The sequence below is a fragment of the Pavona decussata genome, unplaced genomic scaffold (genome assembly GCF_977016875.1).
Source record: "Pavona decussata unplaced genomic scaffold, jaPavDecu1.1 SCAFFOLD_61, whole genome shotgun sequence".
NCBI lineage: Eukaryota > Metazoa > Cnidaria > Anthozoa > Scleractinia > Agariciidae > Pavona > Pavona decussata.
The window spans coordinates 3,337,368-3,355,000 of NW_028145482.1; the positions used below are offsets into that span (position 1 = coordinate 3,337,368).

At 39.2% G+C, this 17,633-nt stretch overlaps 1 protein-coding gene and 1 long non-coding RNA gene across 6 annotated transcripts in view; one reads left to right on the top strand and one right to left on the bottom strand.

Annotated features, from left to right (window-relative positions):
- The first annotated feature begins 494 nt into the window (after positions 1 to 494).
- Positions 495 to 15,414, top strand: LOC146479132 (uncharacterized). The gene is made up of 2 exons (XR_014865025.1): positions 495 to 670; positions 13,937 to 15,414. It is a non-coding gene; the product is annotated as an uncharacterized LOC146479132 (long non-coding RNA).
- Positions 14,275 to 17,633, bottom strand: part of LOC146479133 (uncharacterized) — a 15,525-nt gene continuing 12,166 nt past the window's right edge. For all 5 annotated transcript variants that reach the window (XM_085111368.1, XM_085111371.1, XM_085111372.1 and 2 more), the window contains one exon: positions 14,275 to 16,874. In XM_085111368.1, coding sequence (XP_084967494.1) covers positions 16,411 to 16,874 — 464 coding nt within the window. In that variant the 3' untranslated portion in view covers positions 14,275 to 16,410. The remainder of the gene's footprint in view (positions 16,875 to 17,633) is intronic.

A 17,633-nucleotide genomic window follows, 5' to 3' on the forward strand; every position in this document is an offset into this window, starting at 1 on the left:
ATATATATCTCCATGAAAGAAAGCGCTCGGGCAGAAAAATAGTTCGTCATGAATCTCACCATAAATCTTTCATGGCATTGATATTTGTACAAAACAAGAGCCCGTTTAGGGTTTATGAGGATCTCATGGGGAGAGGGGGGGGGGGGGGTTGGCGGTTAACGGTTATCAAGGAGAAACTTCTTATATGAGTTCAACTTTATATTAACTTTTGCGTTTTTTTTATTTATTAACAATTGGACTAATGAGCTGCACATGGTTCCACAAGATGCATGGACCAAGTCAAAATTGAAATGTTCACTTTCAGACTGACACCCGTTAATGCAAATAAAGCTTCTGTAAGATAGCAATAAATTCTCTTGCAAATCTACAAAAAAAAAAAAAAAAAAAACAACAACAACAACAAAAAACAAAAACAAAAAAAAAAACAACGAAAATTGTGTTCCCACAGATGGCAAACGGAAGTTCAATTTTTTTTTTCGTTTCGCCTGTTTCGTCTCTTGCCTAGGCGAGGACTGCAAAATTCGTTTGGGGTTCTCCTGACTTGACATTACAGATGGAATAGCGTCTGAATGGGCCACAAACGAAACATTCAAGTGCGATTGTTGTCCGTGCAATCTAAAACCGTTTTCTTGACTAAATGTAGTTTGCGTGCGCAGTTTTATAAGACCAGGCCCCAGTTGTTCAAAGGCCGGATAACTTTATCCGCTGGATAAGGCACTTTTCAGGGTCTAAAATATACTTCACATAAAACGTTGTCCAAGGTTTTCGTACACTCCCAAACTTAACTGTGGTTAGAGTGTGCATATTCGCTTGTACAAGAGGAAATACTGAAATCTTTGCACAGATTGAAACTGACGGATAGCGACTTATCCACTGGATAAAATTATCCGGCCTTTGAACAACTGGACCCACAATCTTGGACAGAATGAAATGAAAAATTAAACCCCCCTTCCCCCCCAAATTCAATGATGAATCCGCGCGCAAAGCAAAACGCGCCATTTTTCCATCATTGAAATGGGGGGGAGGGGTGGTCTTAATTTTTCATTTGATCTGTCCAAGATTGTCAGCCGGCTTTAAGCGTGACAAAACAAAGGGAGTGACTAATTAGTAGATTATTTGTCAACACATTTATCGGGCTATATCAACTGTGTCTGACGCAGTCACGCGCGTCACAACCTGAAGGCGGTATCTGTGTTAAGGTATTACAAGTGCGATATTTTGGTAACAGAGAGTAAATAAAATACGCAATTGTTTGCACAACTTTCCAAAAAGCACTGAAAAATCCTCAGACAACATGCCCTCGAGAAAAAGAATATCGGAAGAAACAAAGGCTTCAATCAGAGTCCTAAAGATGACTACAAATCTCACATTAAATGAGGTCGCCGAACGCTTTCAGGTCTCGACAGCAAGTGTTCACCGCGTAACGAGCTCAAAATACAAGGAAGTACATGAGAGCAGGAGACATTTGAGCGGCAGAAAGAAAAAGCTTACTCCTGAACACGAAGCGTTGATTCTTAGAACCATTGAAGAGTTAAGAGAGCAAGAGGGTTCATTTTCTTCGCGGCGCCTGATGGAGCGGACAGGAATTCGTCATGTCACTGATCGAACGGTTCGGCGTTTGTTAAATAGAAACGGGTACTTCTTCCTGCAGGTTCGTAAAAAGGGACTAATGAGTCAAAGCGACAAAGAGAGAAGAGTAGAATTTGCTAGACGGATGCAATCAAATTACCCTCAGAGCGTCTGGACGGACACTATCGCGTTTTACTTAGATGGGGTCTCGTTTATTTACAAGACCAACCCCATGGACCAAGCCCGAGCACCCAAAGGGAGAGTATGGCGAAAAAAATCCGAAGGTTTAAACCAAGGGTCTTTGGCTAAGGGAAGTAAAGTCGGAACAGGAGGTAAAGTTGCCAGGATGATGGTAGCAATAACTCACGGTGGAGGAGCAATAATTTGTGAGAGATACGAAAAAATGGATGCAAAATATTTTGCATCGTTTATTGACCAACACTTTAACACCATGTTTGAACGATCTGCCAGGGATTGACTCACCTCTGGCTGCAAGACGGTGATCCTAGCCAAAACAGTAAAACAGCCCGTGAAGCTATGGCTCGTTGTCATTGCGAACTATTAAAAATACCGCCGCGAAGTCCCGATTTAAATCCTATTGAGAACATTTTTCACATTGCTTCCAAAAAGTTGGAAAAAGATGCCCTGAACGAAGGCATCATACATGAGTCGTATGAAGAATTCTGTGATAGAGTACAGAGAACAATCAGTGGTATTTCTCAGGAGTTGATCGATAAAACTATCCAGTCTATGAGTGGTCGCATCACCGGCATAATACAAAACAACGGAGATCGACTAAAATATTAACTCCTTGGGTCACAGTACTCACTGACCGGCCATCGCCTACTGGAACTATGTTTCCGGAATGATACTTCAAACGTTTTATTGACGGTTTACGATGTATTGTGCACGGTTTATGGCTGGTTTTGAACGGTTTCAAACGGTTTTGGACGATTCCGGCTATCAGTAAAATATATTTGATTCAAGTCTTTCATTTGTCTCTCACTGCAACGAAACCGTGGTAAATCGTGGAAAATCGTTGCTAACAGTTTGTAAACCGTGCCAATAGAGACTTTCAAATAATAAAATCGTTGTAAGTTCTTAAGAATTGAAAAATATCAATAAAATGAAGTGTTTACAGTCTTGCTTCAAGGTCTTCAGTGTAAACAAAGACAGTTTTAGAACTTTAAATTCACAAGAACTTGAATGTGTAGACGCAATAGCACATGGGTTCAGAGCGTGTATTGCGTACAGTGTGCTGAACGTAGATGATACCGCTGGTTCGAGCCCCTCATCTCCTCATCATAATCTTTTTTTTTAATCTTTCTAGACTTTTCTTCTTTTCTTTTTTCTAGTTTTCCACCAGTCTAGTCAACAGCTGCCAGCCAGTTGATTTACACGGGCTTTCGCCCGTAAGCACAAAAAAAAAAAAAGAAAGAAAGAAAAAGAAAATGGTTTTCCATCTCATGTACGAGAGCCTCTCTTTTCTTTTATTCATTAACACGAATTCACTCCCCAGTACCTTTATAATACCACTGGAATGTAATGTTACAATGTAGCTTGAATTGAGTACAAGCGTGTTCTGACAGGCGCCTTTTCAGTTTTCCACTTCTTTATTTGTCTTGCAAAAATTTTTTAACACTAAGGCTGCAATAACTCAGCCTAATGCGACAATAGTCATGACACGCAACTATGCCTATTCCATCTCCATATTAATAGAATACACACGACACACACTTTATCAAGATTTCCTTTTAAATACAGTACTTATGTGATGTTTTCATTTCCACACAGGACCTCTGTTTTCGTGTGGTTGAGTTTCTTTGCGCTAGGTTTAGTTTTAAAAGCGTGATTGCAGGTTTCATCTTATAGTATTTGACCTATGAAGCTACTGGTAACGTCAGTGTGAACGTCGGACAATCTTGGACAGAATAAAATGAAAAATTAAACCCCCCCTCCCCCCAAATTCAATGATGAATCCGCGCGCAAAGCAAAACGCGCCATTTTTCCATCATTGAAATGGGGGGGAGGGGTGGTCTTAATTTTTCATTTGATCTGTCCAAGATTGTCAGCCGGCTTTAAGCGTGACAAAACAAAGGGAGTGACTAATTAGTAGATTATTTGTCAACACATTTATCGGGCTATATCAACTGTGTCTGACGCAGTCACGCGCGTCACAACCTGAAGGCGGTATCTGTGTTAAGGTATTACAAGTGCGATATTTTGGTAACAGAGAGTAAATAAAATACGCAATTGTTTGCACAACTTTCCAAAAAGCACTGAAAAATCCTCAGACAACATGCCCTCGAGAAAAAGAATATCGGAAGAAACAAAGGCTTCAATCAGAGTCCTAAAGATGACTACAAATCTCACATTAAATGAGGTCGCCGAACGCTTTCAGGTCTCGACAGCAAGTGTTCACCGCGTAACGAGCTCAAAATACAAGGAAGTACATGAGAGCAGGAGACATTTGAGCGGCAGAAAGAAAAAGCTTACTCCTGAACACGAAGCGTTGATTCTTAGAACCATTGAAGAGTTAAGAGAGCAAGAGGGTTCATTTTCTTCGCGGCGCCTGATGGAGCGGACAGGAATTCGTCATGTCACTGATCGAACGGTTCGGCGTTTGTTAAATAGAAACGGGTACTTCTTCCTGCAGGTTCGTAAAAAGGGACTAATGAGTCAAAGCGACAAAGAGAGAAGAGTAGAATTTGCTAGACGGATGCAATCAAATTACCCTCAGAGCGTCTGGACGGACACTATCGCGTTTTACTTAGATGGGGTCTCGTTTATTTACAAGACCAACCCCATGGACCAAGCCCGAGCACCCAAAGGGAGAGTATGGCGAAAAAAATCCGAAGGTTTAAACCAAGGGTCTTTGGCTAAGGGAAGTAAAGTCGGAACAGGAGGTAAAGTTGCCAGGATGATGGTAGCAATAACTCACGGTGGAGGAGCAATAATTTGTGAGAGATACGAAAAAATGGATGCAAAATATTTTGCATCGTTTATTGACCAACACTTTAACACCATGTTTGAACGATCTGCCAGGGATTGACTCACCTCTGGCTGCAAGACGGTGATCCTAGCCAAAACAGTAAAACAGCCCGTGAAGCTATGGCTCGTTGTCATTGCGAACTATTAAAAATACCGCCGCGAAGTCCCGATTTAAATCCTATTGAGAACATTTTTCACATTGCTTCCAAAAAGTTGGAAAAAGATGCCCTGAACGAAGGCATCATACATGAGTCGTATGAAGAATTCTGTGATAGAGTACAGAGAACAATCAGTGGTATTTCTCAGGAGTTGATCGATAAAACTATCCAGTCTATGAGTGGTCGCATCACCGGCATAATACAAAACAACGGAGATCGACTAAAATATTAACTCCTTGGGTCACAGTACTCACTGACCGGCCATCGCCTACTGGAACTATGTTTCCGGAATGATACTTCAAACGTTTTATTGACGGTTTACGATGTATTGTGCACGGTTTATGGCTGGTTTTGAACGGTTTCAAACGGTTTTGGACGATTCCGGCTATCAGTAAAATATATTTGATTCAAGTCTTTCATTTGTCTCTCACTGCAACGAAACCGTGGTAAATCGTGGAAAATCGTTGCTAACAGTTTGTAAACCGTGCCAATAGAGACTTTCAAATAATAAAATCGTTGTAAGTTCTTAAGAATTGAAAAATATCAATAAAATGAAGTGTTTACAGTCTTGCTTCAAGGTCTTCAGTGTAAACAAAGACAGTTTTAGAACTTTAAATTCACAAGAACTTGAATGTGTAGACGCAATAGCACATGGGTTCAGAGCGTGTATTGCGTACAGTGTGCTGAACGTAGATGATACCGCTGGTTCGAGCCCCTCATCTCCTCATCATAATCTTTTTTTTTAATCTTTCTAGACTTTTCTTCTTTTCTTTTTTCTAGTTTTCCACCAGTCTAGTCAACAGCTGCCAGCCAGTTGATTTACACGGGCTTTCGCCCGTAAGCACAAAAAAAAAAAAAGAAAGAAAGAAAAAGAAAATGGTTTTCCATCTCATGTACGAGAGCCTCTCTTTTCTTTTATTCATTAACACGAATTCACTCCCCAGTACCTTTATAATACCACTGGAATGTAATGTTACAATGTAGCTTGAATTGAGTACAAGCGTGTTCTGACAGGCGCCTTTTCAGTTTTCCACTTCTTTATTTGTCTTGCAAAAATTTTTTAACACTAAGGCTGCAATAACTCAGCCTAATGCGACAATAGTCATGACACGCAACTATGCCTATTCCATCTCCATATTAATAGAATACACACGACACACACTTTATCAAGATTTCCTTTTAAATACAGTACTTATGTGATGTTTTCATTTCCACACAGGACCTCTGTTTTCGTGTGGTTGAGTTTCTTTGCGCTAGGTTTAGTTTTAAAAGCGTGATTGCAGGTTTCATCTTATAGTATTTGACCTATGAAGCTACTGGTAACGTCAGTGTGAACGTCGGACAATCTTGGACAGAATAAAATGAAAAATTAAACCCCCCCTCCCCCCAAATTCAATGATGAATCCGCGCGCAAAGCAAAACGCGCCATTTTTCCATCATTGAAATGGGGGGGAGGGGTGGTCTTAATTTTTCATTTGATCTGTCCAAGATTGTCAGCCGGCTTTAAGCGTGACAAAACAAAGGGAGTGACTAATTAGTAGATTATTTGTCAACACATTTATCGGGCTATATCAACTGTGTCTGACGCAGTCACGCGCGTCACAACCTGAAGGCGGTATCTGTGTTAAGGTATTACAAGTGCGATATTTTGGTAACAGAGAGTAAATAAAATACGCAATTGTTTGCACAACTTTCCAAAAAGCACTGAAAAATCCTCAGACAACATGCCCTCGAGAAAAAGAATATCGGAAGAAACAAAGGCTTCAATCAGAGTCCTAAAGATGACTACAAATCTCACATTAAATGAGGTCGCCGAACGCTTTCAGGTCTCGACAGCAAGTGTTCACCGCGTAACGAGCTCAAAATACAAGGAAGTACATGAGAGCAGGAGACATTTGAGCGGCAGAAAGAAAAAGCTTACTCCTGAACACGAAGCGTTGATTCTTAGAACCATTGAAGAGTTAAGAGAGCAAGAGGGTTCATTTTCTTCGCGGCGCCTGATGGAGCGGACAGGAATTCGTCATGTCACTGATCGAACGGTTCGGCGTTTGTTAAATAGAAACGGGTACTTCTTCCTGCAGGTTCGTAAAAAGGGACTAATGAGTCAAAGCGACAAAGAGAGAAGAGTAGAATTTGCTAGACGGATGCAATCAAATTACCCTCAGAGCGTCTGGACGGACACTATCGCGTTTTACTTAGATGGGGTCTCGTTTATTTACAAGACCAACCCCATGGACCAAGCCCGAGCACCCAAAGGGAGAGTATGGCGAAAAAAATCCGAAGGTTTAAACCAAGGGTCTTTGGCTAAGGGAAGTAAAGTCGGAACAGGAGGTAAAGTTGCCAGGATGATGGTAGCAATAACTCACGGTGGAGGAGCAATAATTTGTGAGAGATACGAAAAAATGGATGCAAAATATTTTGCATCGTTTATTGACCAACACTTTAACACCATGTTTGAACGATCTGCCAGGGATTGACTCACCTCTGGCTGCAAGACGGTGATCCTAGCCAAAACAGTAAAACAGCCCGTGAAGCTATGGCTCGTTGTCATTGCGAACTATTAAAAATACCGCCGCGAAGTCCCGATTTAAATCCTATTGAGAACATTTTTCACATTGCTTCCAAAAAGTTGGAAAAAGATGCCCTGAACGAAGGCATCATACATGAGTCGTATGAAGAATTCTGTGATAGAGTACAGAGAACAATCAGTGGTATTTCTCAGGAGTTGATCGATAAAACTATCCAGTCTATGAGTGGTCGCATCACCGGCATAATACAAAACAACGGAGATCGACTAAAATATTAACTCCTTGGGTCACAGTACTCACTGACCGGCCATCGCCTACTGGAACTATGTTTCCGGAATGATACTTCAAACGTTTTATTGACGGTTTACGATGTATTGTGCACGGTTTATGGCTGGTTTTGAACGGTTTCAAACGGTTTTGGACGATTCCGGCTATCAGTAAAATATATTTGATTCAAGTCTTTCATTTGTCTCTCACTGCAACGAAACCGTGGTAAATCGTGGAAAATCGTTGCTAACAGTTTGTAAACCGTGCCAATAGAGACTTTCAAATAATAAAATCGTTGTAAGTTCTTAAGAATTGAAAAATATCAATAAAATGAAGTGTTTACAGTCTTGCTTCAAGGTCTTCAGTGTAAACAAAGACAGTTTTAGAACTTTAAATTCACAAGAACTTGAATGTGTAGACGCAATAGCACATGGGTTCAGAGCGTGTATTGCGTACAGTGTGCTGAACGTAGATGATACCGCTGGTTCGAGCCCCTCATCTCCTCATCATAATCTTTTTTTTTAATCTTTCTAGACTTTTCTTCTTTTCTTTTTTCTAGTTTTCCACCAGTCTAGTCAACAGCTGCCAGCCAGTTGATTTACACGGGCTTTCGCCCGTAAGCACAAAAAAAAAAAAAGAAAGAAAGAAAAAGAAAATGGTTTTCCATCTCATGTACGAGAGCCTCTCTTTTCTTTTATTCATTAACACGAATTCACTCCCCAGTACCTTTATAATACCACTGGAATGTAATGTTACAATGTAGCTTGAATTGAGTACAAGCGTGTTCTGACAGGCGCCTTTTCAGTTTTCCACTTCTTTATTTGTCTTGCAAAAATTTTTTAACACTAAGGCTGCAATAACTCAGCCTAATGCGACAATAGTCATGACACGCAACTATGCCTATTCCATCTCCATATTAATAGAATACACACGACACACACTTTATCAAGATTTCCTTTTAAATACAGTACTTATGTGATGTTTTCATTTCCACACAGGACCTCTGTTTTCGTGTGGTTGAGTTTCTTTGCGCTAGGTTTAGTTTTAAAAGCGTGATTGCAGGTTTCATCTTATAGTATTTGACCTATGAAGCTACTGGTAACGTCAGTGTGAACGTCGGACAATCTTGGACAGAATAAAATGAAAAATTAAACCCCCCCTCCCCCCAAATTCAATGATGAATCCGCGCGCAAAGCAAAACGCGCCATTTTTCCATCATTGAAATGGGGGGGAGGGGTGGTCTTAATTTTTCATTTGATCTGTCCAAGATTGTCAGCCGGCTTTAAGCGTGACAAAACAAAGGGAGTGACTAATTAGTAGATTATTTGTCAACACATTTATCGGGCTATATCAACTGTGTCTGACGCAGTCACGCGCGTCACAACCTGAAGGCGGTATCTGTGTTAAGGTATTACAAGTGCGATATTTTGGTAACAGAGAGTAAATAAAATACGCAATTGTTTGCACAACTTTCCAAAAAGCACTGAAAAATCCTCAGACAACATGCCCTCGAGAAAAAGAATATCGGAAGAAACAAAGGCTTCAATCAGAGTCCTAAAGATGACTACAAATCTCACATTAAATGAGGTCGCCGAACGCTTTCAGGTCTCGACAGCAAGTGTTCACCGCGTAACGAGCTCAAAATACAAGGAAGTACATGAGAGCAGGAGACATTTGAGCGGCAGAAAGAAAAAGCTTACTCCTGAACACGAAGCGTTGATTCTTAGAACCATTGAAGAGTTAAGAGAGCAAGAGGGTTCATTTTCTTCGCGGCGCCTGATGGAGCGGACAGGAATTCGTCATGTCACTGATCGAACGGTTCGGCGTTTGTTAAATAGAAACGGGTACTTCTTCCTGCAGGTTCGTAAAAAGGGACTAATGAGTCAAAGCGACAAAGAGAGAAGAGTAGAATTTGCTAGACGGATGCAATCAAATTACCCTCAGAGCGTCTGGACGGACACTATCGCGTTTTACTTAGATGGGGTCTCGTTTATTTACAAGACCAACCCCATGGACCAAGCCCGAGCACCCAAAGGGAGAGTATGGCGAAAAAAATCCGAAGGTTTAAACCAAGGGTCTTTGGCTAAGGGAAGTAAAGTCGGAACAGGAGGTAAAGTTGCCAGGATGATGGTAGCAATAACTCACGGTGGAGGAGCAATAATTTGTGAGAGATACGAAAAAATGGATGCAAAATATTTTGCATCGTTTATTGACCAACACTTTAACACCATGTTTGAACGATCTGCCAGGGATTGACTCACCTCTGGCTGCAAGACGGTGATCCTAGCCAAAACAGTAAAACAGCCCGTGAAGCTATGGCTCGTTGTCATTGCGAACTATTAAAAATACCGCCGCGAAGTCCCGATTTAAATCCTATTGAGAACATTTTTCACATTGCTTCCAAAAAGTTGGAAAAAGATGCCCTGAACGAAGGCATCATACATGAGTCGTATGAAGAATTCTGTGATAGAGTACAGAGAACAATCAGTGGTATTTCTCAGGAGTTGATCGATAAAACTATCCAGTCTATGAGTGGTCGCATCACCGGCATAATACAAAACAACGGAGATCGACTAAAATATTAACTCCTTGGGTCACAGTACTCACTGACCGGCCATCGCCTACTGGAACTATGTTTCCGGAATGATACTTCAAACGTTTTATTGACGGTTTACGATGTATTGTGCACGGTTTATGGCTGGTTTTGAACGGTTTCAAACGGTTTTGGACGATTCCGGCTATCAGTAAAATATATTTGATTCAAGTCTTTCATTTGTCTCTCACTGCAACGAAACCGTGGTAAATCGTGGAAAATCGTTGCTAACAGTTTGTAAACCGTGCCAATAGAGACTTTCAAATAATAAAATCGTTGTAAGTTCTTAAGAATTGAAAAATATCAATAAAATGAAGTGTTTACAGTCTTGCTTCAAGGTCTTCAGTGTAAACAAAGACAGTTTTAGAACTTTAAATTCACAAGAACTTGAATGTGTAGACGCAATAGCACATGGGTTCAGAGCGTGTATTGCGTACAGTGTGCTGAACGTAGATGATACCGCTGGTTCGAGCCCCTCATCTCCTCATCATAATCTTTTTTTTTAATCTTTCTAGACTTTTCTTCTTTTCTTTTTTCTAGTTTTCCACCAGTCTAGTCAACAGCTGCCAGCCAGTTGATTTACACGGGCTTTCGCCCGTAAGCACAAAAAAAAAAAAAGAAAGAAAGAAAAAGAAAATGGTTTTCCATCTCATGTACGAGAGCCTCTCTTTTCTTTTATTCATTAACACGAATTCACTCCCCAGTACCTTTATAATACCACTGGAATGTAATGTTACAATGTAGCTTGAATTGAGTACAAGCGTGTTCTGACAGGCGCCTTTTCAGTTTTCCACTTCTTTATTTGTCTTGCAAAAATTTTTTAACACTAAGGCTGCAATAACTCAGCCTAATGCGACAATAGTCATGACACGCAACTATGCCTATTCCATCTCCATATTAATAGAATACACACGACACACACTTTATCAAGATTTCCTTTTAAATACAGTACTTATGTGATGTTTTCATTTCCACACAGGACCTCTGTTTTCGTGTGGTTGAGTTTCTTTGCGCTAGGTTTAGTTTTAAAAGCGTGATTGCAGGTTTCATCTTATAGTATTTGACCTATGAAGCTACTGGTAACGTCAGTGTGAACGTCGGACAATCTTGGACAGAATAAAATGAAAAATTAAACCCCCCCTCCCCCCAAATTCAATGATGAATCCGCGCGCAAAGCAAAACGCGCCATTTTTCCATCATTGAAATGGGGGGGAGGGGTGGTCTTAATTTTTCATTTGATCTGTCCAAGATTGTCAGCCGGCTTTAAGCGTGACAAAACAAAGGGAGTGACTAATTAGTAGATTATTTGTCAACACATTTATCGGGCTATATCAACTGTGTCTGACGCAGTCACGCGCGTCACAACCTGAAGGCGGTATCTGTGTTAAGGTATTACAAGTGCGATATTTTGGTAACAGAGAGTAAATAAAATACGCAATTGTTTGCACAACTTTCCAAAAAGCACTGAAAAATCCTCAGACAACATGCCCTCGAGAAAAAGAATATCGGAAGAAACAAAGGCTTCAATCAGAGTCCTAAAGATGACTACAAATCTCACATTAAATGAGGTCGCCGAACGCTTTCAGGTCTCGACAGCAAGTGTTCACCGCGTAACGAGCTCAAAATACAAGGAAGTACATGAGAGCAGGAGACATTTGAGCGGCAGAAAGAAAAAGCTTACTCCTGAACACGAAGCGTTGATTCTTAGAACCATTGAAGAGTTAAGAGAGCAAGAGGGTTCATTTTCTTCGCGGCGCCTGATGGAGCGGACAGGAATTCGTCATGTCACTGATCGAACGGTTCGGCGTTTGTTAAATAGAAACGGGTACTTCTTCCTGCAGGTTCGTAAAAAGGGACTAATGAGTCAAAGCGACAAAGAGAGAAGAGTAGAATTTGCTAGACGGATGCAATCAAATTACCCTCAGAGCGTCTGGACGGACACTATCGCGTTTTACTTAGATGGGGTCTCGTTTATTTACAAGACCAACCCCATGGACCAAGCCCGAGCACCCAAAGGGAGAGTATGGCGAAAAAAATCCGAAGGTTTAAACCAAGGGTCTTTGGCTAAGGGAAGTAAAGTCGGAACAGGAGGTAAAGTTGCCAGGATGATGGTAGCAATAACTCACGGTGGAGGAGCAATAATTTGTGAGAGATACGAAAAAATGGATGCAAAATATTTTGCATCGTTTATTGACCAACACTTTAACACCATGTTTGAACGATCTGCCAGGGATTGACTCACCTCTGGCTGCAAGACGGTGATCCTAGCCAAAACAGTAAAACAGCCCGTGAAGCTATGGCTCGTTGTCATTGCGAACTATTAAAAATACCGCCGCGAAGTCCCGATTTAAATCCTATTGAGAACATTTTTCACATTGCTTCCAAAAAGTTGGAAAAAGATGCCCTGAACGAAGGCATCATACATGAGTCGTATGAAGAATTCTGTGATAGAGTACAGAGAACAATCAGTGGTATTTCTCAGGAGTTGATCGATAAAACTATCCAGTCTATGAGTGGTCGCATCACCGGCATAATACAAAACAACGGAGATCGACTAAAATATTAACTCCTTGGGTCACAGTACTCACTGACCGGCCATCGCCTACTGGAACTATGTTTCCGGAATGATACTTCAAACGTTTTATTGACGGTTTACGATGTATTGTGCACGGTTTATGGCTGGTTTTGAACGGTTTCAAACGGTTTTGGACGATTCCGGCTATCAGTAAAATATATTTGATTCAAGTCTTTCATTTGTCTCTCACTGCAACGAAACCGTGGTAAATCGTGGAAAATCGTTGCTAACAGTTTGTAAACCGTGCCAATAGAGACTTTCAAATAATAAAATCGTTGTAAGTTCTTAAGAATTGAAAAATATCAATAAAATGAAGTGTTTACAGTCTTGCTTCAAGGTCTTCAGTGTAAACAAAGACAGTTTTAGAACTTTAAATTCACAAGAACTTGAATGTGTAGACGCAATAGCACATGGGTTCAGAGCGTGTATTGCGTACAGTGTGCTGAACGTAGATGATACCGCTGGTTCGAGCCCCTCATCTCCTCATCATAATCTTTTTTTTTAATCTTTCTAGACTTTTCTTCTTTTCTTTTTTCTAGTTTTCCACCAGTCTAGTCAACAGCTGCCAGCCAGTTGATTTACACGGGCTTTCGCCCGTAAGCACAAAAAAAAAAAAAGAAAGAAAGAAAAAGAAAATGGTTTTCCATCTCATGTACGAGAGCCTCTCTTTTCTTTTATTCATTAACACGAATTCACTCCCCAGTACCTTTATAATACCACTGGAATGTAATGTTACAATGTAGCTTGAATTGAGTACAAGCGTGTTCTGACAGGCGCCTTTTCAGTTTTCCACTTCTTTATTTGTCTTGCAAAAATTTTTTAACACTAAGGCTGCAATAACTCAGCCTAATGCGACAATAGTCATGACACGCAACTATGCCTATTCCATCTCCATATTAATAGAATACACACGACACACACTTTATCAAGATTTCCTTTTAAATACAGTACTTATGTGATGTTTTCATTTCCACACAGGACCTCTGTTTTCGTGTGGTTGAGTTTCTTTGCGCTAGGTTTAGTTTTAAAAGCGTGATTGCAGGTTTCATCTTATAGTATTTGACCTATGAAGCTACTGGTAACGTCAGTGTGAACGTCGGACAATCTTGGACAGAATAAAATGAAAAATTAAACCCCCCCTCCCCCCAAATTCAATGATGAATCCGCGCGCAAAGCAAAACGCGCCATTTTTCCATCATTGAAATGGGGGGGAGGGGTGGTCTTAATTTTTCATTTGATCTGTCCAAGATTGCAGGTCTTCATAAGCCAGCTATCATTGTTTGCACGGCAATCAAAATTTGAGCACTTCTCAGTGGCGATTTGTGCCACCAGAAAGTAATTTGAGAGGGGATTGGTAACATTCAAATGCCGATGCCCAAAACCGCCATACATGTATTTCAATTTTAAGGACTTTTGAAGTTTTAAGCAAATAATTTAATTGTACTAGTCTTAAAGATTGTTCTAATTCATAGACTTTCAGGATAAATGTTTAAACTGAAGACCTGTCTAATATTATTACAACCATGTAAAATGGGACTAGTCGAGGGCTCGTCAAAATTACCTCAAAGCCAAGCAATCATGAATGAACCAAAGTGAAAAATACAGCCACATTTTAATGTTTGAATTATCTTTAAAATAGAGCAAATATACAGCTTTATGATTTATAAACTGTTAAGAACAAGCACAAAATACTAAAGATTATTCTGTTAAATACCAGAGACTTATAAATTGTTACACAAAAAAAAAACTATTGAGCTGTACATGGTTCCACAAGATGAATGGACCAAGTCAAAATTATAATATTCACTTTAAGACTAGCTGATGCCACAAAATACGACATGTTTTCCTTGGAAAAGAAAATTCTACGTTCTACGCAGTTAAATTATTGAAAACAAGGTGATAGAACTCAGCCGTTGAACATAACAAACATGGCCTGCCACGTCGGTCGCATGCATCATGCAGATATATAATAGCCCTTTTTCTCGTTTAAATACACTGCAATCTGATTTCATAAGTCACTGTTGCACTAGGCAGTTCTTCTTGCAACTTGGCTCACAATTTTTTTGTGATGTAGTTTGCACGAAGCGTTGCTAAGTATAACATGCCCTGAAATAAACACATCTCGCAATTTTTTGGTTGCTACAACCGTTGCGAAAAGTAGACATCGATTCTACTTCGTGCAACGGTGACTTCAACAAAAACATTGCGAGACACAAGTTCATTTCAGGGCATGTTCGTGTAACTTGTGTTGCAACGACGCAACGAAATTGCGAGACAAGTTGCAAGACAAATTGCCAAGTTTAACAGCGCATAACATGAAATGTTTCTGAAATGTTCCATAAAGGAACCCACGAATTAGTATTACCTGCATGATACCAGCCAAAATTGTTAATTTTCTTAGCGTTATTACTGTTTTGTTATCACAACAAGTTCGTAAAGAAATTTGTTCCAGACTGTTTCAAAAGTTTGTAATTCACTTACGGGCAATATAGCGGGCACTGACTAATCTGAACATTAAAGAAGAATTGATAAAAAAAATTAAGTCAAACTATTCCGTTGAATCAATGCTGTTAGCGGCTAAGTTCCTCACCTTAAATTGATAAATATGTAAAGTCAAAATTTACTTTGGCCTTTCACTGGAATTCAGCCTGTTGTACAAGCCAATATTAAGATATTCGATGTGCAAAACATACAAATATGTATCTTCGGGAAAGAAGGCTTAACTGTAAATTACTAATACTAACAGCTCTTTAATCTGTATAATGTACAAACAGGATAAATTTTAACAACTACGGAAAGACAGACTTTCAAGATATTTTTGCTTATTTTTAATTTTTTCACCTTTTTTTTTTTTTTTTTACTTTTAAAAATCCTTTCCTTTTTTATTGTTTTTTCTTTCTTTCAAAGCTTTTTTTTATTTACCTCCAATTACATTTTGGGAAGCAAACATGTTTTAATTTTTGAATTATCTTTAAAATGGAGCAAATATACAGCTTGATTTTTAACAACCGTTGAGAACAAGCACAAAATACCAAACATTGTTCTGTTAAATAGCTACGACTTATAAAATGTTACAAATAACTTCCAAAAAAGCATGGAAACTGCACATGGTTCCTCAAAATATATGGACCAAGTCAAAATGAAAATATTCACTTTCAGACTGACACTACAAAATACGGCGTGTTTCCTTAGGAAACGAGAATTCTACGTTATACGCAATTAAATTATTGAAAACAGGGTGATAGCTAGAATGCAGCGGTCGGCATGCAACACTGCAGATAATGACCCTTTTCCTTGTTGACATGCACAGATGTTTTGTTTGTTTTTTTAATTTTTAACTTTTTTTTTTTTTACTTTTTCATGCATTTTTCATTTTTTGATTGTTTTTTCCTTTCTTTTTAAGTTGTTTTCATAGCCTCCAAGGATATTTTCGGGAGGTGACCACCTTCGTCCATTTTTTGTAGTTGACCGGTAAATGTCAGAGGTTTTGAATTGAGAAACACAATCTACTGGGCCTGGTTAATTGAATTGAAAGCTGATTAACGCCTAAAAGTTAACCGAGGTTTTCATTTCGCTCGTTTAAAATTTCTTCGCAAACTTTTAAGCTAAAGGCAAAGAAAAGGGTAAGACAAAACGAACGGACAAAAATCTTTTAAAAAAATTCAGGTTAATCTAGGATTAGCTTACAATGAAATCAGACTTAGAACAACTGGGCCCTGATATGTAAACCTAAAGATGTGTGCTACGGGCTGTACATGTTCTACATGCCACATTCCATTCATGAACAATCCATTCATTAATAATAATTACAATATCATCCCTTTCCATTTCCTCCAAAAATGTCCTAAACTTTCCAACGGAGCTATTTCTTTGAGAATTGAATTTCTGTATCATTGAGTTAGTTGGATCCCTATTCTGTCCCAATAACGCTACTTCATCTTTAGTGAGACCAATCTTTTCTCCAAGCAACCGGTAATCATCCCAAAACAGATGTCGGAATACATCAAGTTTATTACAAATTTCCTTATAAAATTTGATTGGGATGTCACTCATCTTTTTCTTTAAGTGGCGTTTCTGAAAATCTTGTGGGACCAAGGAAAGGCTTGTATTGGACAAGCGATGAAGCCCAGATGACGTACTTTGGTCTTTTGCATCAAGAGTACATGGACTCAGCAACCTTTGCTTCTCTTCTTCTGTTTATGAAGAATGACAGACTTGTAAAAATCATAATTGACACATTAAAGTTGTACTTTGAACAGAAAACATTCATTTAAGCCAACAGCATTTTGAACAAAGATAACTTAAAGTAATTATATATTAAGTTATATTAATGTGCTAATTAAAATTATTCAATAATGGTCATACTTTTCAGGCTTATTAAGTCACAAATATTATTATAACAATAACAGTGTACCTATGGCTTGGCACATGCTCAAAGGAATTTATAAACTGTTCAATTGAACCTATAGGTATCAATAATTTATTATAGTTTCATGTTTCCACTTCAGCTGGTTGTTTCATTGTGTCACAACTTTCTTGCTTGCTGTCTGTCTGTCTTTTCTGCCTGGGGGTCAGTTGGGAAATTACAATGACAATGATAATGATAGTGACGATGATAACATTCATGATTAAATTTTTAATACATGTAGCTCATCACCCCTTCCATTTTTTCATCGGAAATTTTGTTCCTGGGAAAATTAGGCAGCTTGATTACATAGGAATTACAAATAAGGTGTCTTATTATTTCTGTAGGCTATAAACAGGAAGATAAATTGAATAGTATAGAGGTTGTACATTCCTTTAAAAAATATACCTCACAGGACCAACGAACAGACCAACAATATGTGGGATATACATGAACTTTCGTAGTCTTGAGAGTCTTCATTTGTCATAGTGCATAGTGGCCTACCTAACCTGGGAGGAGATTATCCTTCTCGAAAGTACTAATTTCC